General features: G+C 37.4%; 2 protein-coding genes and 1 non-coding gene across 3 annotated transcripts; 2 read left to right on the forward strand and 1 right to left on the reverse strand.

The window, feature by feature from the left end:
* Positions 1-1,495: 1,495 nt before the first annotated feature.
* Positions 1,496-1,567, forward strand: trnaw-cca (transfer RNA tryptophan (anticodon CCA)). Its single transcript has one exon. It is a non-coding gene; the product is annotated as a tRNA-Trp (tRNA).
* Positions 1,568-7,682: 6,115 nt separating this feature from the next.
* LOC128371091 (apoptosis-inducing factor 3-like) lies at positions 7,683-19,100 on the reverse strand. The gene is made up of 18 exons (XM_053331290.1): positions 19,039-19,100; positions 18,032-18,141; positions 17,693-17,802; positions 17,571-17,615; positions 16,199-16,280; positions 15,837-15,949; positions 15,639-15,725; positions 15,388-15,479; positions 13,702-13,832; positions 13,034-13,149; positions 12,794-12,865; positions 12,648-12,711; positions 10,628-10,704; positions 10,355-10,472; positions 9,898-9,996; positions 8,774-8,849; positions 8,554-8,658; positions 7,683-7,716 (listed from the first exon to the last, which is right to left on the reverse strand). Exons 2-18 carry the CDS (start codon positions 18,138-18,140, stop codon positions 7,683-7,685), a joined length of 1,530 nt encoding a protein of 509 aa, XP_053187265.1. The 5' UTR covers position 18,141; positions 19,039-19,100.
* Positions 19,101-20,937: 1,837 nt separating this feature from the next.
* On the forward strand, positions 20,938-25,035 carry LOC128370884 (TLC domain-containing protein 2-like). The gene is made up of 5 exons (XM_053331069.1): positions 20,938-21,116; positions 21,211-21,293; positions 21,794-21,876; positions 23,939-24,144; positions 24,834-25,035. Exons 1-5 carry the CDS (start codon positions 20,938-20,940, stop codon positions 25,033-25,035), a joined length of 753 nt encoding a protein of 250 aa, XP_053187044.1.
* Positions 25,036-25,787: the final 752 nt, after the last annotated feature.

Raw genomic sequence — 25,787 nt, forward strand, 5'->3', positions numbered from 1 at the left:
AAACTGTTTCATGGATTGCCATGAAATTTGGTATCAAGTTAAGATTTTAAACATTGGTATACATCCAGTGGAAACAGACAGGGTTAGCTACTAGCTAGTGAAGACAGTGAAACGTTTTGTAGGTAAAATGCTGGATATTTCCCTGCAGACACCAAAATAGTTATAAAGAGAGTGAATATTGAACTTAAATTCATATAACTAGAAACACACTACAAATGTCCTTTCCACTGCCTCCAGGTGGTCAAAATCAGTCATTGCAACTTTAAATTTAGTTTAAAAATTTGCAGACGAAAATTAACTCAGAGGTAAATTTCATGAGAGATATTGAAGGATAAACAGAACGTACATTTCTGTGGTCACTGATAATTATCTCTTTCTTGTAGGTTATTATTCTGGTTTCAGTTCAAGGTCGACTATGTCTGTCCAACTGACTCTCATCAATAACTGAAGGTCCATTGTCTAAATTTATCTGAGAGCTTAAAATAGTTTAGACCAACAGGTTTCACTCTGCTCTGGTTTTATCTGATGATCGTGTGCTCTCTCCTGCTGAGATTTTTATTTCCATGTGATGACAGTTGAACTTTTCTAGTCTGAATGACGGATGACGGTCAAGATTAAATTATCCAGTATTACATGTCTCCAACACCAAGATGAGGTCAATAAGATATGAAAACTTTGAAACAACAAAATAAAAAGCAGAGTATAAAAAATAAAAACATTTAATGGGGATCATGAGGTAAAGAGTGAATTTTAAAGTCAGATTCCTGTTTGGACAGCTGGCATCAGACCTGCTGGTGGAGAAAATGTCTAGTATGATGTAGCCTAAATCAATAAATCAATCAGTCATACTTTATATATATGGCACATTTCATACAGTGCAACTCAAAGTGCTTCATCGATATATATATCAATAGTAGAACAGAACAGTTGGGACTAAACCACATGAGAAATAAAACATATGAACATTAAAAAATAGATAGAAAAACTATAATTATAAAAACTAGTAAAATAAAAACTAAGAAAAACTAAAATGATGAAAGTGTGTTATGTATGATACTATAAAATAATAATTACAACATGAATACAATGGAATTAGGCTAGTGAATAAAATATAATAAATAATGTCCATGAATCAGTCTTAATCAAAAGCCAGGTTAAAGAGGTTTTAAGACACAAATATAAATAATATAAATCTAGCATTGGGTTTATAACGATTCCCATATGAGTTGCTAAATCAAACAACAGCAGTCTGAGTCAGTGATGAGGGAAGACTATCGATCAAACCACGGGAGAGTTGAGTTTCTTTTGCTCAGTGATTCAGTGTGATCATTAGGAAAAGAAGATATTTTAAAAAATGCACTTCTTTAAATTCTTGTGTTATTCTGTAAATATTTAATAATGTAAAATGTGGTAATTTTTTATACATCCTATTTGTAATGCATCAAATAGCCTAAGTAGAGTACTATTTGTCAAATGGTGTGGCTAAAAGCCATTAGACCTCGTGGCGCAACGGTAGCGCGTCTGACTCCAGATCAGAAGGTTGCGTGTTCAAATCACGTCGGGGTCAAAACCTTTCATTTGGTCAGAAGCACAACGGACACCCAGACCTTATATACCTAAAAGGTGTTCACATATAAATATTTGTGTTATGTGTTCAACCGGCATAGACTGTATATGGTTTAACCCAGGCGTCTGTACTGATGCTAAGCTGCCCAGATCAGGTTTTAAGGGTATTCAGATGTGGTCCACATGGTAACAGTACACAAGCAACAAACATGTAAACACAAACATAACAGTAGGAGTTTAAAATGATTCAGTGTCATGGAGGTAGACTGTGTGTTTGAATATTGACATGATTAAAAAAAACTATGTGTGTGCAAAAAGCAGATATGAATAAAAAGCAATACGAAAATACGTACGAATACCAAAGTAGAATAATATACAACGCCTATTATGAGCTCATGAAAGTTTGTAAAGTGCTTTCATTGTGTTTCCTTATAACACACACACACACACACACACAAACACACACACACACACACGTAGTTCATCAGGTCAACATACAAAGTATTTGCAAAGTATCAGTTTTCTTATAGAGATTTAAACGTGATAAGAAAATAATGTTTTTGACCACTTTTCGTTGAAAAAAAAATGTATTAAAGCTCTTAATGAGGAGGTGTGTCCTGTTGTCATGGAGACGCGTTGCTGGCAACGAACGAAGCGTGGTTCTGATCCCGGAACAAATATCAGAAAGAGGTTGTTTACACTTGTAGCTGCCCCTTTGTGCGATGTAGGCTTATAAACTTAATTATTTGAATTAGAAAAATAGTTTTTCTCTGGACTGAAGGCCAACAACAGCTGCCGATTCTCGCCCAACGTCTGGTAACTAAACGAAGATTTACAGGTTTCTGTGTTCAGTATAATTCCTATTTTCTGTTTCTGAGACTCTTTTAGCTCGTTTAACCTGCACAGATCTTCTCATCAGCACCCAGTGTATGTGTAAAGGTACAACCTATTAACATGCCAGAGGACAACAACTGTAAGCTGCTCCAGACCTCCAGCAACACAGACAAGAAAAAGAAGAAAAAGAAGAAGAAAAAGAAAATCACCACTTCCAACATTCATCCACAAGATACAGGTAAATGCATTGGAGTAAAAAAGCAGCATGTTAATAAGTATAGCAACACCACAATGTAAAAAATAATCCTTAAAAGTCCTGTAAATGTAGGCTACCTAAATATTATCAACAGACTATCTAACTCATTATGTAGGAGGGTGTTACTGATTCATTCTTTGTTGGTGGTATTTCAGTTTGGTTGAGGTGGAGCTCAGTTTAAGTACTTTATGTACTGTTGGGTAGTTTAGTCTTTAACCATGTACTATAGTTTATAGCTCAGTGCAGGTTTACACATTGTAATCACTACAAAGAAGAATATATTCCTTGGAAATGTAATAAAGTAGCATGAAATCATATACTCAAATAAGCACCCTAAAGTTATACTACAGGTAGGCTACTTGAATAAATAAACTGACTCACATACCAACCAGTATACAAAAGATGATCAAACCCTCTTAGGTTTGTTTTCCCTCTTTTATGCTATTTTACCTTACCTTAATAAAATATATTAGTCACATTTTGAGATACTGGTACTGGAACGGTTCAACAAATTGATGAAGTAACTTATCAGTATGACAGTTTTTTTTTTGTTTTTTACAATTTGAAATGGAAAAGTTTTCTACTGTTGACTAATAGATGATAGATTAATCAAACAATTGACACATCAATCAGCAATGAAAATTAATCATTGGTTGCAGCCACAACTGAACTTATCATTTTTATTCTTCAGGAAATATTGTTATGACACTAGTTAGTGTACAGATTAAGGTTATACAAAACATAACTTATAAATAATATGATTGAACTTTAAAATACCCAACAGGATGGTGACACCATTCAAGATATTATAAAAATATCAACAATAATTAACACAAAAAAGGTCCCATAATTCAGAATTAATGTTTTTTATAGTTGAGAGCTTGTAAAAGAAAACAACTTTTTATTTATTTTTTTATTTTAGTTTATTTATTAGAACATGTTAAAATAACAAAGTAAAATAAATAGGCAGTGAAATATAACAAAATAGAAATGACAGCAATTTTATTTTTAGATAAACAACAAAATAGTAACCATTCAATGTTCGAAAGAGTGTAGGATGAAGTAAGGAACATGATTTTTCACTTTTGACTGGACAACAGATAAATAAATGCCTGCTGTTTTCATTCATTACTGATGTGTTATAGACTTATGGCCACTAAGCTATAAAACAGCACATTCACTGGTTTATGTGGCCTCCTATACACACAAAAGTCTTCATCATGTGAGTATTTTTCACTCTTCCAGTCACTTAAGAGCTTCTTTTTTTTTTTATTAAATGCCTGTTACGTGATGACTCAAAGAAAAAATAACTTTGAATCTCGAATGAAATCCTGCATTACTCATAAAAATAGAGGGTTAAGAAATAGATTTGGGACCTTGGGCTTCTTTAAAGGAAATTAGATTACCGTGCCACAATCTCCATTACAAGCAGATCCTTGAGAAGCAGACCATGAAATATGTACAGTCCTCCTGGTGGAGCTCAGAAAGTATTCACATATAAACTGAATAACAATCATTCAAACCTTAAATGAAGATCTGGTTTCTGCACACAACGTAAGCACAAGTAAAAAGGGGGTCATGTGTTCCTGGTCTGGGATTCCCTGCGAGGCTGAGCATCTCATTACAGATCAGGCCCCCAGTGTTGCCCTCGCTCACTGGACCATTACAGCTCATTACTGTAACAAAGCCATTATCCCTCCAACTCCAGAGGGACTCGTTAGTAATCTAAACCCTAAACTTTGTTATGTGCATGTTTATGTTGGCTCTCCGCAGAGAAACGCCAGACAGACCTCGGTCAGCCCAGAGGCCAGTTGTCCACGCTCAGAGCCACCAATAAGAAGGACGGAGACTGGCTCGCTGGCAGTGGCCGCAGGAACAAGAAACACCCAAAGGATTCATTGGCTCTGCTGACAGCGGCCAATAAAACCGCAGCTCCAGCGCAGGGGTACGTGTCAGAGCTCAGTGCCCAGGCCAGGGAGAGCCTGAGGTGGGAGGGAGTGCTGGAGGACCCCCAGGCTGAGGAGAAGAGGCTGGAGCTGTACCGGGCCAACAGGCGGCAGCGTTACATTGCACACAGAGAGGGTCTGTTGAAAGAAACCGTGGACACACTGAGACAGACTTTTCCTGCGGAGGATGAAGAGAAAAAAACTTCTGAACAGCAGAAGTCTGAGTCATCAGTACATCTGAGCACAGTTTGAATAAAAGAGGAAAATCATCATCAGTCTTTTTTCATTTAAAGTGTAATTATTATGCTGTTAGTTCAGTTAAAAGCAGATGAAGCCACTGTGAGGGCGCCGTTACGATGTTTGAGAAAAATCTAACATGTTGCTCAATAAAATTCAATAAAAGCACCACACAGACAGATGGACGGACGGACGGACAGTCTCACTCCATCAGATACACATCACACATCCACAGAGCCTTGACTGTCAGGACCTCCTTCTGTTCAAAACTGAATAGAGGATTTGGAGAGTTTGTCTTGTGCCTCTAAATTAAGTTACACCTCCAGAAAAGACCCAAAGTGAATCTCTCAGGACTGAAACCCAATCACACCACTGCACCCTCCTCACATCTGCCTGTTCACATGTCTGTGAGGTAGAGGAGGGGTCACATGACCTTTGTTCTCCACCGACATTACTATTTCATTAAAATGTAAAAGTTTAATTGTAACATTGTGCGTCTCCTTAATGTCGCACATTTAAAAGCTCAAACTGTTATAAACTTATTGGCTGACCTGATGGACCAATGAGCTCATTTGCAAAGTCCTGAATTCATCCAGGAAGCTCTGTCGCTTTCTCTCTTTCTTTCTCTTGATTTCCTGTGTCTCTTGTTACTGAATGACAGGCAGCACTGGTGTGTTAATTTTGTTTCATCCTGATATCAGTGCTGCTGTTCCTGTCTCTGGTCTTTATGGTTTAAATAAAGCATAAACGTGACAATCTAACATTTTATTTAAAACCAAGTTAGTGACGAAACAAATGATGTTGCTGTTTTTGTAGTGATTGAATCACACGTAGAAAGAGATTCAGATCATTTGTGATTTTCTTGTGGCTGTCCACGCTGACATAAATCATGGAAACACTACCTCTGCTCGACGACAGGTGGCAGAAAAGTCGTGCGTTCCCCCGAGTGAATCAGCTGCTCCAAAATTGATGAGTCAATGAATGCAAAGAAAGAGAGAGACAGAATAGTTGTGCCTGAGATTTTGTTTTATGCATGAACAAATGAAACACGAGACAAACGAGTTGCAATAATAAGAACATCTCCATTATTTCTTCCTTGGCATTTGATTTTCAGCCTTGGGTTAGGGTTACAACATATTCATTTTATACAATGCAACAATAAATTCAATCAAAATGCATTGTTTAGCTAAATCCTAAAAGAGCTTACTTTTTTTTTTGCATCAAGGATTCATGATAAATTAATTTAATAGTATATTTGGGTGATGAATACGTTTTACAACTGGCCGCGTTAGTTCTCTCTGAGAGACGTGAGATTAAAGGAAAGTCGGTTTTGCCTTTTTCTGGTAAGACAAGCAGAGAGATGGAAATTATGCTTAATAACATTTAACTTTAATTTGATTAACATGAGTTTTGTCACACTTTTTACACCACGTTAGGCCCCTTTTTCAAATGTTGGGGGTAATGTTGGAAATAAATGAGCGGGATGGATTTTTTTTTGGCAATTTTGTTTTTTAATATCTTTAAAAATTAATCAGTGTATGAATTTTTCAGGTACTTAATTTGTTCAATTCACCAAAATAGAGATCCTTGTCTGGTTATTCTATCAATTAACAATTTCTCAATACAGAAAATGTATTTTATTACAATACAGATCAATAATATGAAATTGCATTTAGAATAATAGAAGATTTTATCAATAGCCCAACTAAAATTAACTCCTATTGAGTGTGAATCATATTTAAATACAGATTATTATATAATTATTATATTAAACTTGACCATTGCAAGGAAGAAAAAAGAATTGTCTCATCATGTTTGGCAAAAAAAAAGTCCAAGTCTTTTACATACAACATTTGTACAAAATATAAACATTTGACACCTGCAACCCTAAAATATTGTAACTGGCGTTGGTCTTGAGACACCGTGGATACAGTAAACTGAGGCGTACTGTGGACAGGAAAGGGCATTGAGAGTGAAGCTAAAAGTACATGTCGAGGTGAAAAGAGAGGTGTGAAGTTAAAAAAAACAGTGATAAACCAGCAGAGATGGAGGGAAAGAGAGAAAAACGCAGCATTTCTTTTGTGAAGGTTTGGTTGCACTGCCTGTGTGTGCTGTCTGTCGAAGGCCTTTTGTTCCCTGTTGGTGTGTTTTGTCACCGTTGCCTATTTCAGCATCTCTGCTTCAAAGAGCTGTACGTGCCCCTTCTGTTCCCCTAATCCCCCCTCCCACTCACTGACCAGCCCACATACACAGCCGCAGTGGGCATTAAGGTCACTTGTGTTTTTCCAGTGGCCCCATTCAAGTAAAAGGCAGCTTACACCACCTTTTAAATATTAACAGCAGAGAACAAACTGAGGCATTTTAAATGTGACATCTCTGGACTGTAACTGAAATACCCCCGGAGACAGAAAGTTAAAACAAAATGTGAATAATGATAATAAAAAATATTAAGATTTAAAAAGAAGCTAAATGTCCCAAAAAGCTGCGTGTGTCTGAGGTATCTGTTGTTTGCATGTTGGAGTCGTCCTCACATGAACACTGACTGTTTGACGAACAGTTTGAATCCACACAACCTGCATCTGAACACTGAACTGTGAAATACATTTCTGACACTATCAGTGAAGTCTGTCTCTACTGAACCAAACATTTTGTCTCCCAACACTTTGTCCTTGGTGAGAGCGGCGTTGATGAAGAGACAGTTGAAGCACAATCTGGCTCATACAGCATCACACAGATGATGATGATGATGATGATGATGATGATGACGATGATGACGATGATGATGAAGATGATGATGAAGATGATGATGATGTAATGAGCAGATGAATGGAAGAAAGTGTAGATTAGGACACCTGCAGCCAGCTCAGGTCATCCGATCTGTCAGAAAAAGGAAGAAAAGATACTACACTTTTATATGGATTCACATCTTTTGATTCATTTTCTTATATGTCTGCCTGTTTTTACATTTGTTGGTCAGTAAAGTAAAAAAAAAAAAAAACACACACATGGAGTGACCCTGACATGGAGAAGCAACAGGTTTTATGGGAAATATGATCCTCTGAGAAACACCAGCACCAAAGATACCACTGGTGTAATTAAAATATGAAATCATGTGGCATATAACTTCTTTTCAATAATCAATAAAAAATTCTGATTGGCTGGCAGGAGTCCATTAAAATCTTAATAAAAGACGCCTAAAACAAAGATTATGTTGGCAGATTAAACACCATTTTGAAATTTTACCATATATATATATGAACATTAAAATGAAATAGAACATAATTCCAAAAACCTTCCCGTGACTGCTCCACTGTGTCTTTTTAGGACACCTCGTCATGTATTATTGCTTACATATGTAGAAGCTTTAAAGGGGAAACACACAATGACATAGCCATTGAATGCTGAGATTTTGTTCCAGCAACCAAAAATTATGTTTCATCACTTCTCTACAAATGATGTCGTTCCAATCAGTCATCTTTGTAAGAGTACAAGCTGCAGATGGTCACAAACATTATACGATGATCTTTTGTTATAGTAACAAAACTCTGTAACATACCGTTTCTGGTCACATGTAAGTACCTGTCCTTACTTCTACCCAACCCTCATAAGTAGAGTGAGTGAATGACTTTGTTAATAAGAGGCTAAAGTGATAGAACAAGGCACACATAGAAGTAAAGAAACAAAGTGGCATGAAAATGTAGAGATGTTACATACTGAGCCTCTTTCTTTGTGATGACTTTTCCTGACGTGAACCTCTCAGCAACCGCAGACACTGCAGGATCGAAGTTTAGGCTGACTGCTGCTATGACCTCATCGTTCCTATTGGAAAAACATACATATTTTAGGATTTTTATGTTAATGTAACATAACATTGACAAGAATATGTTTTTTATTCTTTGCTTGTTCAGATCAGCAGCTGTTTTTCTTGACTTACTTGACGTACATGGCCAGGAACTTCCTCTCCTCAACCTTTCCTTTCATTACAATTTCAGTGTATCCCTCCCCATAGCCTGCATAAAACCATAGCACAAACATGCGTTAAATTCATTGGCGATGAGCCCTGAAATCAAAAATCTATCATTGAGGGATTCAGTGTAAATTCAATAAGTTACTGAGCAGCAGGATAAAGAGTTTTGGGCACCTTGGCCCACTACAGACCCACTACAGGCCGAGGGGCCACCAAAGAGGTCAGGGGCCCCAAGCCAAAGAATCTGTTTGAAATTAAATTTCTTGTTGAAAGTTGAAAGAGCTCTGTTAAATGTAGGGATGTCCTGAGCATGTTTTTGGCTCCTGAGTCCAACATAATGGCTTCCAGAGTAATATCTGTATCAAATGTTGCCTTGCATAGTTTCCCAGAATATTAGAGTTTAGGTTTAAGATGTGGATCTGTTTGACATGAAACTTTGGGAAGAGTTTAGACAATCTCTCTTTATTTCCAGCCTGAACACAACATTTGCGTTCCAGGTGATATTTTCTACCAGTAGCAGCACTTTGGAGTTATGCTGAACTGGCAAAATGTCACTAACAAAGACTTAAAACATTTGCAAGTGATGCAGCTCTGTCTGTGGCATGGGTGGTGACTCTCTGTCAGGTAGTGGGAGATCCCTTTATACTGCATTTTTGTGTCTAGGGGCTCATTGTCTCACAATCCATCCCTGGTTGCAGCATTTTATATTTTTGCTCTTTTATTAAAGGGTTACTGTTAATAAGTTCAAAGGTAAATGACTCCATTTAAATGATTATCTATAGATCTATTATCTACATCTACCAATAATTCATGGATATTGACATGTAAATACTCATTGTGAAGACTTGTACAGACTTACTGACTGTACATCATAGAAAATAGTAACGTTACATGATCAAATAAAAGAAATAGCTAAAAACCATGTGGGGCCACAGTTTGTGACTAAACAGTGTTGTGACAAACTCAGTCATGTGACTATGAAGCCCTCTCAGTGTGGCTGAGCTCAGCATTAACATCAGTTACAAAGATACACAAACAAATATTTATGTGTATGTGTGTGTGTGTGTGTGTATCTATTGGGAGGTGCCCACCTGCATATCTCATGGTTTTACCCAGTAGGACGGTCCAGTAGAAAGGAACTGAATTGAGTTCAGTTCGTTTATCCAACATGTTGAGGGCTGCTATCCTCCCTAAACAACATTACAAAAACATTCACAGTTCAAATGAAAATACAACTAAGCAAGATATGATATTAACATATTACACAGATAACAGATAATAGAATAAGATAATGAGGGTTTAGTATAGATTCAGAGTAGTATTTACTATTTCAATAGTATGTCTTCTATTTTGTTTAATTACAGAGAATATCATGCTGGAAGTGATTACTCACTTGCTCCACTATTACTACTTTCCCTGAAGTCTGAAACAGTGTGGCACACTGGGACACGGACAGATATCATAGACATAGCTGAATACTTTTGCATTGTATTGCTTTATCAGGCAGTTTGGGAGTTTGTTTCTACATTTACATTGTTACTACATTACCATGTGCTTGAGCCATCTGCCAGTGTCCGATGTTGACCAGTCGGCCTTTGGCCATCGCCAGGGGGAAGGTGGCCAGGTCACCGCCGCAGAACACATCGGGGACATTGGTGCGCATGTACTGAAGGAGAAAGACACAGGCAAACAACTGATGATCAACAGTAATGAATACGGATTTATCTGAGAATTTATTAAGAAGAAATGAAGGTCATGGGCCATGATACGTGTTGAGAATGAGATCTAGATAAGCAGCTGAACAGCAGGTTGCTCGCTGACCTTGTCGACTATAACAAAGTTTTTTGAGTCCATCTGTATTTTGCTTCCCCGAAGGAACTCTGAGTTGGGAATGATGCCTGGAGGGGGAGACAAACATGACAAAAGTGGCTCAGCAGATTTCTTAGGAGTACTGCTGAGTTGTTTTTCACATCTCTGTCATTGTTCTGACACATGATATGAAATATGAGACATTAACATAACATTACAAAGAATCCAAAATCACTGGCAGCACTTTGTTGGTCTGATGTTATAATGGTGGATGTTTATGCAACTATCAAAGAAAATCAAATAAAGTTTCTGAATTAACAAACTTCAAACAAATATTTAAAGGTAGAATATGTAGAATGAGCAGAACAACGCCATCTAATGTCTCGAGATCGTAGTCGCAACAACCAAAAAGTAATTCCAGCAGTCGGGTTGCCAGGTCCGGTGCCGGATTTTATTTTAGCTCTAACTCTGTAAATATACCACTTTATCCACATGTCTAACCTTTTTAGGCGAGAAAGTAGCCATTTAGATCCACAATGTGACGCTAATTTGTCCAAATAACATCTGTTTAAAGTTTTGTACCTGCGAATTCGGAGCCACTCAAGTTAGCCGTAGCGAGTAACGCACTTCCGGTCATTTTCACAAAATAAAACACCCGTTGCCTTTTATTATTAAGAAAACCATAACGATAGAGTTGGTGCTTTTATTTTGAAAACAGGAAGCGAACATACCCTCGCTGTAACTGACTTGAAACCACCGAGGTACATTACATTGTAACGCCAGTGGGAGTAGCAGCAATGTCTCTGCATGTACTGCCTAATCCTAAACACTGATTGGCTTGTGTGTGGTGTCGTCAGAAGCAGAAGAGGCTCACGGTCGTAAACATCTAGTCACGTGTAGTCTGAGATGGACGCGCAGGTCAGGAAATGACGTAAACGGACCGTATATGGTTTGTTATTTGTGTTATTACATTACGTGTTGGACTAAATACATGGACATATTGAGGAAAATATTCCGGTTTTATGGAAACGGATTTCATATTTCACAAGAATGGATACTTGGCGAGCTGTACAGAAAGTCCTGTGTCATAAGATGATCGTTGTGGATAAAGGGAAGACTTTGAAGGTATGTAGGCATTATAGCTTTTCTCACTTAGCTGAGTGGCTAGCCAAGCTAATCGCTAATACTATTACGGCTGTGAGCAACCATATAAGTCGTGAGTGGTCTTGAATGAATCAGAACAATCTAAGCTTTCCAACAATGTACGGCATGAGTATATGTTTAAGGGTTGGTGTTTAAAACATTCAGAAGACCGTGTGGCTACCTCCTAACATCCGTCCCGTCCCGTGAATGGAACAGCGTGCATTAAGAGGTTAATGATCAAATATCAAAATCCGAATAGCGTCAGAAAGTCAACCCACTCTCCACATTTCCATTGCTACCGTTTTGATACTTCATGGTACACAAACAAATAGCATCTCATATGAAAGCTAAGACCCTGGCGAGTTCAACAGTACCACTATTATTGCGCTTAAAACTCAGTGAACCAGCAGCCAAAGAATACAAAGGTAAACAACCACTTATTTACAGCGACTAACAGATATTCTGTCTTACCTTCGAAGTTTTGTGATGAAAAGTTGTACTTGAGAGCAAAAAACGCTGGTTTTAGTAAGTCCAACACGGCCGTGTTTGTTTACAACTCCATTTCACCCAGTGCCAGCCTACAGTAGCTGCACCAGAACAACAGACAACCCTGGCAACCCGCAATTCCGGCCGTTAATTGGCTGGTACAATGTACACAGAACGTGTCAGAACGTCATTGTCGAACCGTCAAAAAATTTTTAAAATATTAATTCAGACTAAATATTTTTTTTTATGGAAAAGCAATACTTTCATTCTGTACCCCTCAAAACGCCCCGTGGCTGTATTATTTTTAAAAAAATATAGCTTTTAATAAATATTCTACATATTCAACCTTTAATTTACTATAAACATTGATAATAATTAATGTTGTTAAAAGTCTGTCACTTACCAATACCAACTATCAAAACATCAGCTGGGATCACTTTTCCACTTTTAAGCACAACCTCCTTCACCTGGAGGAAGAGAGGACACTAGGAACTGATATTCAGACATAAAATATAAAAATGTTAATAAATACTCAAATGTGAACATTACCTTGCCATCCACACCTTTGATCTCTATCACGTTATCGTTCATGAAGAATCGGATATTTTTCTCCGACAGCATCTGCAGGAATGACAGACAAGTAACTGAACTGAAAAGATTGGAGGAGGTATTAAATTAAATGGAAGTATACTCTCTCTCTCTCTCTCTCTCTCTCTCTCTCTCTCTCTCTCTCTCTGTCTCTCTGTCTCTCTCTCTCTCTCTCTCTCTCCCTCCCTCTCTCTCACTCACCGTCATAGTGACTCTGCCAATTTCAGGACCGAGTGTGTTCTGGTACGGCAGCTCACTGCTGCCAATTACTGTGATACTGGCAGCTTTGTCTATTAAATAAGATGCAACCTCCATGCCTGAAAAAAGTCAGCAAAGGTGAAGAAGAGATTATCAACAAGTACAGTAGAAAATATTATTAATAGGTTAACAGACATGTCAAAAATATTAGTTCAATGTTGTAAAAACAAATATAATTGTATATAAGCATTGGAGAAATGTGAAATGTTAAATGAGCAAAAATGGGGGAAATAAACATTTATTTCATCAACTAACTAACTGGTAAAGGAAAAATAAATCTTTTTTTATCATCTGGCTGAAGAGTAAAGGGACAGTATAAATATACATTTCTTTCATTTACTTTTTAACATTTTATTCTCTTATGTATTCTGTTATATTTTTGACTGATCTGATAACGTTTTATTTTATTTTTTGGAGCTAAAAGAAATAAAATTAATGAATGAAAATCTCTTAAATGAAAAACTTCAAATAATTCTTCTCTATTTTTCTATATGTTATATTTCACAAAACACATTGTCTCAGTACAGTAGATCTGATGATGTTCCTGCACATCTACAGTACAGACAAATATAAAGCAGGTGCATATTTTGAACAAACTGTAAACATAGTACCAACAAAAGACGTTCCTACAAGGACCACATTGCAGCCGAGACAGGCTGCGTGGATTTGCCGAGCGTCCTCTGGTGTCTCCAGCATCTTAACATTGTTCAGCTTCTTTCCGGGAACGTCCAGACCTTTGGCTCTAAAGGACAGACCAGGACTCTGTTCATAAGTAATGCAGTGAAATGTGTGGCTCCAACACAACCCACCTCCCTCATACAAAGTTAGTGCACAGTCACAACATCAATGTGTTTTGAACAATCCAACTATAAGGTTACATTTTAAAGCCCACTAACATTGTATAGGTGCCTCTGTTCATTTTGTTTGTCATGAATTAGATATTTAAATATACTCTGCAGCATTTTTTTTAGTACACAAGAAAACCCCAAATTTAGTGTTAGAGTATTCCCAGAATGACCAACAAACTTCTGAATACGACAAATGGCAGATTTTGGGGACTTCATACCAAACTTTAGAATTTGTGGTCCTCTATAACAAATAATACATGATTTAGAAAAAGAGGTGTTTGATACATAAAGATGACCCAAGAGACAAAAACACCACATGATGCAGAGATTCAGGTTTTAGTTAGTAGAGATTTTTAATTAGGAAGTGTATCCTAAAGTTGTAACATGTTGTCTTTTGCTTTATATATTCACCACTTCCATAAGAATGACACTGTGTCAAGTATCGAGAGGGACCCAACTGCAGTTGAGATGACTGATCAGGGCGCCGCCATATATCTAATCCATGCCAGAAGTCCCAAGCGGAAGTTTCTTCTTCGTGTAATTTATTGCTTTTTCGGCGTCCACAATACATCCATGATCCATATCGATTAGCGGTTAGCACATTATTTAAATATTGCACAGTGATAATGGTGATAATGTAGTGAGTAATGGGTATGGACAATGAGAGTAATGATATTGCATGGTATACGGACATTACACAATATTAAATTACATTAAATATTAAGTATTGATAAATTAATATTCATGTGAAAGTAAGTATGACATTTATTGCAACTGCTGCCTAATCTGAAAGTGCTCAGTTCATTTGGTTGTTTATATATTTTATTAATCCTCGTTTTATTTAATCTGAGAACTCTATTCAATCTTAGTTATTATTCTTGTGAGTGTGTGTTCGTGTGTGTATGTGAGAGTGAACCCCCCTACCTCCACCACACAAACATAATATTCACATTTGTATTCATAATGTTGATATTAAAGTTAAATCTATGAAACGTTAACATTATAACTTGATTAGTGTAGGCTTCTAACTAACTTCTGAGTCTTACAGTAGTCTATAAACTTGTGGAGTCAATTATACCGTTACGATAAACATGTAACTGCAATAAAATCATAGAATTATGTGTAAACGTATGTGGGGTTTTTTTAGGCTTTTATTTTTGTTTTCTCTCAGAGCACCGATTAACTTCCGCCTGACACTTCCAAGGATTGGATATATATGAGCGGCGATTGACTAACTACCGCTTGGGACTTCCCCCAAGGATTGGATTTATGCTGGCACTCTTGTCGGCCATCTTTACTGCAGGAAGGTACTCTTGAGTGTATCCAGTATACTTTATGTTTGTTGTTTTAATCACATATATTCTGGTTAATTGTTGCTGTGCACATTTACACTTCAGGTTTCAAACGAAACGTTTGCATACACATAGTCAATGTTTGTGTCATCTGTACCTGCAGCCCGTTGAGATGAGGAGCTGATCATATCTCTGGACTGAACCATCATCAAATGTGACGGTTTTCTTGTCTGTGTCCACGGACAGCGCCTGTCAAGACAGTGAGAGTCCAGTCAGTTTCACAGTCAGAGGCTGTTAAAACTGAATCTATCCACACTCAGGTTCTCATCTGTCCTGTCCTATACTTTCACTGGACAGTATTTAACATCAAGTGTGTAAGGTAGTCACAAGAGAAGATAAAGAACTCACTTCTTTCCTGAGCCACACCTCAATGTCGTACTGATGGTAAAACTCCATCCTCCTCAGCACAATAGTGTCACTCTCCACATTCATTACCTGTAAAATGGATTCAGGGTGTTTGTGTTTAGGTCAGTCAATGTGAACACATACATACATATTCATGACCATCGTTTTGGTGTTCAGCTCATGTAATTTTCTCCACAGGACCTTGCTGAGTCGGGTTTTGTCATAAGGTAAAAGCTCGTCTCTGCTGACCATGATGATCCTGCCGCCAAAGTTTTCCTGACGCAGAGTCTCAGCACAGATCAATGACGCCGCCCCTGTGCTTGCAGAGAGTGAACACACCATCACACTCACTGATAGCACAACCGAGACCATTGCACTGCATATAAAACTGTCAAGCATAAAAACTAACCATTAATATAGAGATAATGTGATGCTTCAAAAGCAGGACAAGGCTCATAAACATAAAGAAGACCCAATATTTGTCAATAAGTACAGAAATGCAGTAATGACAACACACATAAATACACACATACACACACACACATGGAGTAGTTCACTCTCACCTCCTCCCACCAGCAGAACAGTGTGAGTGACTCCTGGCATTGCAGCCGCCATATTCTTTATTCTTTTCTCATGACCCATATTCTGAAGAAGGTATAAAACACACCATCATCAACTCCTCAATAGGAAGATTTACCAATTATATAAAGATAGAAATAGTCACATGGTGACGTTTGTGATCTGTAATTAATCCCAAATACAGTATTCCTACATGTGGTATTGATAACTGGTGAATTTATTAGAAATTCAATTGTTGTTGGCTCTTCCAGTGTCATTCCTTTTTAGACAAATATTGATCCAGTGTTTGAATAACGTGTCCAACCATTACACTGCTGTTTGCTGCACTTGTGAGACTTTTACATCACGTTAAAGGCCTTTTTAACAGCAGACTTTGTGACAATGTGAAAATTTGTAAAGGCACAACAGAGAGCATTCATTTAAAAATAGCTTTTTAACCCTTTTAGATCACATCCAATTTATTTTTATTCTTACATCAAAATATGATCGTGTATTTCTCCTGTAAAACCAAATGTGACATGTGCTTACGTAGGCTTGAACCAACAATTTCCAACTAATAATATCATGACATCCATTAATAAATCTTCATCATGATACGCCCACTTTTAAATGTTCAAATCAAAAACCTCTTAAACACTGTTGAAATGCTGTTTCATCTGGACTTTAACTCTCAGAGTAGACTCTTAAATAAAATACTGGACTGTAAATATTTTTAGGGCACTATATAGTAAATAGGAAGTGATTTCAGACACAGCCTCAGAGTTTGATGACCACATTTAAATCCTGGCATAGCTCAGTCCATCTCTGATCAACCAGATTAACTAGAAACACCTGTGACTCTGCTCCAAATGGTCTGCTCCTGTGTGAACACTACTTTCTTGTTGTTCATGGTATTTCTTCTAACTCTCCTTCTGATCAATCTTGCACCTGGTCAGCTAACTGAGAATTTGTACCACGGTTCTTTTTGAGTCACTGTCCTCTAACACTTGATTGTCTTGCCTCACTTATAATTTTCTTTGGATAAAAGCATCTGCAATTTAATTATTAGATATCAATAAAATCAAACCTTCACATCAGTTTATGCACACTGTATGCACACGTTGTCCAAAAATCCATCCCAAAGGTTTCATTTGAAAGAGCTACAAACCTCCCAAAAAGTTTTCACTGGTCTGGGAGAGTTTCAATGACTTAAAGTGCAAAAATATTTCTGAAACTATTCAATATAAGCACACAATATTTCAATCCTCCAAACCCTTATTTTCACTTTGAACACTGACACAGAGTACATTTATGATAAGACAGGAAGCAGCGTGACTTTGAGGAGAAGAAACAAACCAAAAAGGTGAACAAACGTACCTTTTTGCTTACGGTCACATACACTTTGCTGTTTTGAATTTTGACCTTCAAAAGAGAAAAGACTAATTAAATTGACAGCAGATGTCAGAAGAGAAATGTCTGGCTCTATGTCTGGTTTGTACCTTGTGACAAGGTAAACAGTCCATGCCGGGAAACTCCTCCAGATCTCCTGTTTGGGCATTAAAACAGGCACCGTGCCATGGGCAGCGCACTCTAGTGCCTGAAATAAACCCTGAACACACACACATCAGTCATCATCAACATCATCATCATCACCATTAACATACTGATTAAAGAAAAACTATAAAAAACTAGCTATTTCCATGAAGCTGTTATATCTCTATGAATCACAACAAAGAGCTCCAACTGAAAGTGTGAATAAACAGACTGAAGGTGTGTTTGTTGTGAGTATTGTGTGTGTACGTCCCTCTCAATGTACTCAAACTCATTCATCAGTTTACCTTTGCTGAGTGGGGCGCCATAGTGTGTACACTGGTTACCGATGGCACTGTATTTGCCATCGCTGCGTGTCACCAGCACGCTGTGATGTCCCACTTCAACCTCCAGCATCCTAAATACACACAGACACACACACGCATGAAAGCACAGCAATAAGTTGTAAATACTAATACTTTTTTTTATGTTTCTATGAAGTAATATATCTTTCTAATGTGTGTTTTAGTAAGCTCAACCTTATGTCCATCATTCATTTTATAAAGTTTTTACAGTTTTATACTGGAGGTGTTGAAGATTTAATCCTCTGTGGCAGTGTGCGCTCACCAGAGACTACTGTTAACTCTGTGCTAACTTGAATGGGTAGGATATACAAAAAAAAAGAAGTCATGCAGCCTTTCTAGACTTGCCAAATATTATTGGACTGAATGGATCAAATTATGATTCTGAACAGGGCAGCGGCAGAGCCTACGATGTAAACGATGCATCAACAGTGTTTTTGTAATTACTCTCACTGCCAGAAGAGGGAAATAAAAGTCATGCACTCAAGATTTAAAAGTGAGGAGTTTTTTAGGGTTTAAAATGATGTAACCCTAATCCTGTAAATCACATTCATAAATCAGCCCCCGAATCTAAACTCCTTTCATCATATGCACGTTATTTTTTCTGACTTTATGTCAATCAAAATGTGCAAATTTTAACCCATTGCAAAGTATCACAGTCCCAATCACAAAAGCAAAGGGAAAAAAGAAAAAAATTCTATTCTTTTTAAGCATAAGAAATTAGGAAATACCGCTTACTACCCAAGCACAGAAAACACACATAATAATGACACATGAACCACGCAGCAATGCAAGATGACTCAGGGATCACCTGCAGAACTAATGACTCCAATGAGCCTCGGTTCTAGTGTTCTATTTAGCAAATGTTTCAAATCATTTATATATAAAAACAGGTTTGGGTTGCAAGGTTACGAACCCCCCACCCTCTCCCTAACCCCCCGTCCCCTTCTTACTGTCCATCCTGCAGGTCTGACTCCAGACACACGACCTCTGTCAGCTCCCCTATTGTGTCATCTGGATCAGAGTCTGGAGGCTCCAGACAGGCTGAACACACACACACACACACACACACACACACACATACACACACACAAACACAACTTAAATTTCAGACATGTGGCAGCTTCACAAAAATTATCTGTCTGATCTGTAATTCAGGCAATAAAGGTTTAAATGGATTACTCACAGGTTTTGGTCCCGGACATGTCTCTGGTTCACCAATAGCACAAAGATACACTGATCTCCTCCAGAAACATGAAATGTTAGTCAGATGATCTGCTGTCCGTGCTCACAGTTTGCTCTCTTCTCCTCAACTGGATGATGGGATAAGAGTCCGTTTCCACGGTAACAGCATCATCCCCAACCCTCATACCTTGATCCTGGAAGGCTGTGAAAAGTTGAAGATTTCAATTTGATATAACAACCAATCACCAAATGAAAAAAAAGTTACTTTTGGGAGTCCTGTTAGTGAATAGTTTGGGTAATGTCTCTGCTCATGTTCAGCCCCGTTGTTCCAGAGAAAGGCGATGGTCTTTTGTGTTTTACAGCGGCAGTAGCTATAGAGAAAGGCTGACGAGGCAGCAGCTGCTGACACTGAATGGACGGCAGGCGACAAAGGAGGCATTATCAGTCATTTAGTGAATATTGTTTCAAGCTTCAAGATTCACCACTTTCCCACAAGGCTTTAAAACTCAAGAAGGTAAAAGATTCAGCTAAAAAAACAAAATGATTCATTTTTTAAGTTACAAAAAAAACTTGAGAGTTCATTCATTCAGCTTTTTTCACGTGTCATAGTTTAAGTTAATTTTCTCAAAAGGAGCTGACATGAAAAATGTAATTTATATTAAGGTGTTGCTACTCCAAAAGATGATATAATCAGGCTAATTACAGGGAAAATAGACAGTGTGGAGTTGCTACGCCTCCAAATAATTAGCAATGATTTAATGTATGTCAGCCAAACATGAAGAAAAAGAAAAAGAAACAGAAAAAGAAAAAGAAAAAAAGAAAAAACGTCTACACACCAACAACTATTGGATGTGTTGTCATGAAATTTGTGGCAACCATTCAAGTCCTTTTCAGGATTAAATAATAAAATAGTAAAAATTATTATATTTAAAAAATAACTTATCATCAAACAGACAAGCAGAACGAAAGACATTCTCATCATTCTCAGTTGTACTTTATCATTTCTGTCAATCAGCAAATGTTAATATGCTAACACATTAAACTAAGATGATATAATATACAATACATAATGTTAATGATTAGCTTAAAAAACACAAATGTTTTTTCTTAGTTTTAAGACTTTTTCCTTTTATTTTTGTTTCAATAGTTTATTATTTCATTTTTGGGTTTAGTCATCATTATCAATCATATTGCTTTCATGTTCTGTGGATAATGTTTATATTATACCATCCTCTGAATAAGAATACAGAGTTGACTTAATTGGGCAGCAAATGGTCTTTAAAACAGGGTGGCTGTGGCTCAGGAGGTGGAGCGGGATGTGTGTGTGTGTGTGTGTGTGTGTGTGTGTGTGTGTGTGTGTGTGTGTGTGTGTGTGTGAATGGGTCAGTGTGGCTCATATAGTGTGAACCTACTATAACCCTTATATTAGGTTATTTCAACATGTGGCCATGACTCCTTCACCTGTTATCAGCCATCAGTTTATCACCACATGTGAGTGCCGGTGTATGTGTGTTAGAGGGCAGGGGTTGCAGATATTATACAACATGTTAAGGATAGTTCCTTTTTCTCTCTTAAAGAATATTTTAGTCTGAAATGTGCACTGAACACAGGAGCACACAAGATTACAAGTGAACTCAAGACACCAGCCTCTGTGGTAGAAGCTAGTCATGGATTTGAGGTCAACACTTCTGGTCATTGGAGGATCCGCGTGCTCTTTCAAACTGCTAAACACAATCATCAGATCCCTGCCCACACCAGAGCCGGCACGCAAGAAAGCCTGGAGGTGGAGGAATATCACCACTTCTTTAGCTCACAGCTCGCTGACAGGAGCATGGGCTGTTTTATGGTGCGTAAAGACACAGTAATAATTGTTGGTTCTATCTTTTATTTTCACTTCATATCATCTTAACTCTCCTTGTGATCTTCCTCTCACCGTGCAGTTTTTACCTTGAACCCAAGATGGTGGAGGACCTGATCTCCTCTCACTCCATACTCTCCAACAGCCTTGTAGCAGTGTCTTCAGGTGACATCAACACACATAAAACATCACATTTACACTCAGAATGACATGAGATCAGCAGACAGATATCTTTATGCTGCCACAGTCAATCATTTTTAATCATCTTATTTAAAATGGAAACAGACCACAGCTACTTGAATACGTTCTTTACAGATTTGATCTGAGAGGTTTGTTTTTTTTTAAAAACTTCATGACATTTATGCTACTGGATTTAATATGAAAGTGAACCAACCTCACCTGCATACCGCATAAGTGCTGACCACACCAAATTATATACTGATTAAAAAATAAGTTTAAAGTGTGGAAATGTCCCAGAACAAAACTTATAATAAAGGGATTGAGCAGCTTTAATAAAACCAGTGAAATATTTTTTCTTCCTGGTGGCCCTTTTTCTCTCATACGATTTGAAAATTATGATATCTTACATTTCATCATGTATGCATGTGCAAATATTCATGAGTATATGTGTAAATACATGCTCACTCATTTACTTTCTCCTCCAGGTTACTTCATCCATGACTTTGTGGATCTGATCTTGAACCAATCATTTAAACGGTCGTGGGAGGTGCTCTTCCACCACTCTGTGGTAATAAACTTTATGCTTTTTGCATGCACACTACACTTGAGCTTGACACTATGCAACATGCAAACAGATCAAACATGAGCCAACGAAGAGAGCATCTTTACCAGTTTGACAACATATTTGTTGTATTTAGGAAACATTTTGTTTTACATTTCAATTAAAAAAACACAATAAAATTGAGAAATACATTCACAAATTATGCAACACGTGCAGCATAAAGATGTTTTAAAATAAAATAACTCAAAAGAATGTATTATTCTATACGTTTATTTATTAGTCCAAAATTATTGGAGTTACTGACTTAGCGTTAGCCTTTCATTACATTATTAGCAGTATGTTCATCAGTTTTTAGTGTCTGCTGGAAACCTCTGTTTCGCTTATCTACTCTCTATTTTCCTGCACATATCTTTTATACATATGTGCTGTCAAATTGTGTTTTATCAGTTTGCAGATTTTTGTCTATAAGCGAGGTCTGTATTGTCAAAGGGATGAAGATGTTTTCTTTATTTGCTTGTATTATGTATGCAAGCCAAGAATGGCCATGCTTGCACCTCAAGATCACAAATTGTTTCATTATTTCAAGAAAACATGCTTTGTTATCTTGAGATAATAAGATACTCAACTCGTTATCATGGTTGTTTCATTTATCAGAGATCAAGAGTGATATGCCAGCATGGATATTTGATGCCTTCACAACCAATTTAAGCTGAAAAATGTCAAAGAGTAACCATTTTTATCAACAGCACCTTTATAATGACATCTGTGTCACGGTCAAATAGCAGGTTGATTAACTCCTGCTCATAATACGATTGGATATAGGAGGAGTACCAAGCAATAGATTTTAAGCATTTTCATTTTATTAGAGAAAGAAAAATAGTGGAGACAGGGAATATGAACCAACATGACAAATATGAACCCTTAAAAGTCACCTTAAGGCTTCTTGTGCTTTATCTAAATAGTTGAGTTATCCATTAGAGGGAGACATAGAGAGAGGATGAGAATAAGAAATGAGAATGAGCTCCATTTGTGATTAATGTCATGATAAATGACCTTATCTTTTGTTTTCTTGAGATAACAAGATAAATTAACTTCTTCGATCTTGAGATAACGACATTAAAGAGAATAATTGCAAGCACAGTTGTTATATATCTATTAGTATGTATTTTTTTAAGTTGCAATGTGCTGTGCATGCTTGTACATAAAAGAAATGCCTGAGATCACTAAGGAACAAATCTCATGGAAATACAAACATTTCTGTTTGTTTTTTACACTTTTTTGGGCGATTATTATGAATCCTGTGTTGCAGCAGATAATAGATTTTAGTCTGCAAGTTTAAAAAAATGCTCCAAAGTGTCTACCTTTGACCCGCATGTAGGAAAGTAATTCTCTGGCTGACATTATTTTGTGTTATCCATTATGAAGATGTATTCTTTCCCAAACCAACTAAATAACCTAAGTTCAAAGGTTCACTTAACAAACTAGTTTTAGTGGCCAAAGCAAACAAACAAAAACCTCTGCTGGTGTTTCTTCTGGTGTTTGAACTCAATATGTTACAGAGGTCGTGACCTGTTTCACCTCCAGCAGGGCCTCAGTGTGACTTCAGGGTCACAACATCGTAAAATGTCAGACATGCTTTCATGTCTTTTGTGAATGTTGGCCTGTAGCTTAGCTGATTTGACAGCAGAGGAGTAAAACATTTATCTCTACATGGAGGACACTTCTTGATCTTAAACGGCACTATTTCATCACAGTTCAAGGCTCGCTTGTTTCAAGTGTGGTGTGGGAGTTTTCTATGTTTCAACAAAACTTTTTTTGTTGTCAGTTTATGCAAAATACCCTACAGTATCCTCAGCCATCATATCTATATCTAATTATATCATAGATTCATTATTGATTGTAGACTATAATTAGGGGTGAGTAACTGTGAACTTGGAAGCTCTGCTTATGAATTTTAATGTACCATTTGTATATGCATGTACGCATTTGTTAAAGTGAGAATGTGAACGATGTTGTGCTGCTTGTTTCCGTGTGAACTTTGATTCCTCCATTCAAACTCTTCTCTCAGGTGCTCTCGTGCTTCAGTTTGGCTGTGACATCCCGTCGCTATTTGGGCTTCGCTGTGGTGTCTCTGCTGGTTGAGATCAACTCTGTTTTCCTTCATATCAGACAGCTCCTCCTCCTGTCGGGAAAGAGGAACAGGCCAGGGACTGAAATTACAGCCCCTCGGCCCTCTGTGACCTACCGCATGACCAGCTGGCTCAACCTGGGAACGTAGGTGGCCTAGTTATTCTCTGAGTGAGAAAAGTCACAGTAAAAACACACATGAACAACAGTGAAAGTGCTACTTGGACAAGAAGTTCCTGTTATACTATTTCATAATTTCATTTTTTGCCATTTTACAGACCAAACAGCTAATTCGTTAATTAAGGAAATAATTTGGGTCTCAGTGATTATGGGCTTATCTGGTATTGGATACCCTTGTTTTAATAAATAACAATTCAGCAAATATATACATGTATTTATTTGTTACATTATGTTTTATGAAGTTAGGAAAGCAATGTTTAGGTCAAGCTTGATGTTTCCTTACACATAAAACAATGATCGCAGTTTCTTCCACACAGTGAGGCGCACACCTTATCAATCAAACACTGGTATCGGAATGGTACCTGGTATCAGCTGAGACACAAAGCCCAGACATCGGTATCAGGATTAGGAAAGAAAAAGTTGGACTGGTTCCTCCCTAAAAATAATAATTGTTAGTTGCAGCCCTGGTTACATTCACTCTCACATCTGTCTGTTCACTATGACGCTGGAGCCAGGTGGACGATTAGCTTAGCTTAGCATAAAGACTGGAAAGTTGCCTGATATCAAATACAAAAGCACTTTAGCTAAAGAAAATGGAGATTTTATTTATATTGTGTTTTATATTGGCAAACTGGTTGATTTTCTTTCTTTTGCAGGTTTTTGGTGTTTCGTGTCTTTACGCTGGGTTGGATGAGCCGCTGGCTGGCAGATCACAGTGATCGTATTACGCCTCGCTACTTCCTGCTGATGGGGACAGCAGGTCTGGGTCTCCTCTCCATCATGAACACAGTGCTTCTCTACAGACTGATCAGAGCAGACATCCTCAGTAACGCACACAACACCAGCAGGGACCACTAGACGGAGGCAGGGACGTGTTTCTACTGGTGATAAATGACTTAATTGATACCTCATGGTGTGGTTGAACATCAGGACTGGGACAGAGAGACATTGTGATTTATTCTCTTAATTTATTCAGGCAAAAACTATGCAAAAGTTGACATTTTTAAGGGCATCAAGTTGGACTTAAAAAGAATCACACAAAAGCAGCTTTGAGCTCCAAGGGCCTACTCTCTATAAGCTGTGTACTACAAAATAAGGATGTCTGCAGGATAATGTGATAAATTAAATGTGTTTTTGTTTTCTCATTTTTCTATTCGACACTGGCCATTTTATAACATCTTGTCAGTTGAATTACATTACTTCACTGTTTTGTGAAATAAAGAGTCCTCACAGGATCACAGGAGTTGGATCATAACAGCTGTCCCGATGTCTTTGCATTAACTACTAATTCAAGCAAGAGCTGATTTCCAAATCCTCCTTCTTCCTTATGTATAAGGCTTTAAATGGATTGGCTCCTTCATCTCCAGCCTTATTACTTAAAACGTAAAACACGTCTTTTGCATTCTCTTCATGCTGGTTACTTAACTGTTCCTAAAATTAACACAATCATCTAATTTGTTTAATTCTTTGGATTAAACTACCAGCAAACTTGGGGAGTCTCAAATCTAAGCTGAAACATATATTTTCTCTCCCTCTTAACAAGTAGTAACCCTAATCCTGTTCAGGTTATATAATGATATTCTTAAATTCCTCACTTCAATTCTGCTGCT

This window comes from Scomber japonicus, chromosome 13, assembly GCF_027409825.1.
Source record: "Scomber japonicus isolate fScoJap1 chromosome 13, fScoJap1.pri, whole genome shotgun sequence".
Lineage (NCBI taxonomy): Eukaryota > Metazoa > Chordata > Actinopteri > Scombriformes > Scombridae > Scomber > Scomber japonicus.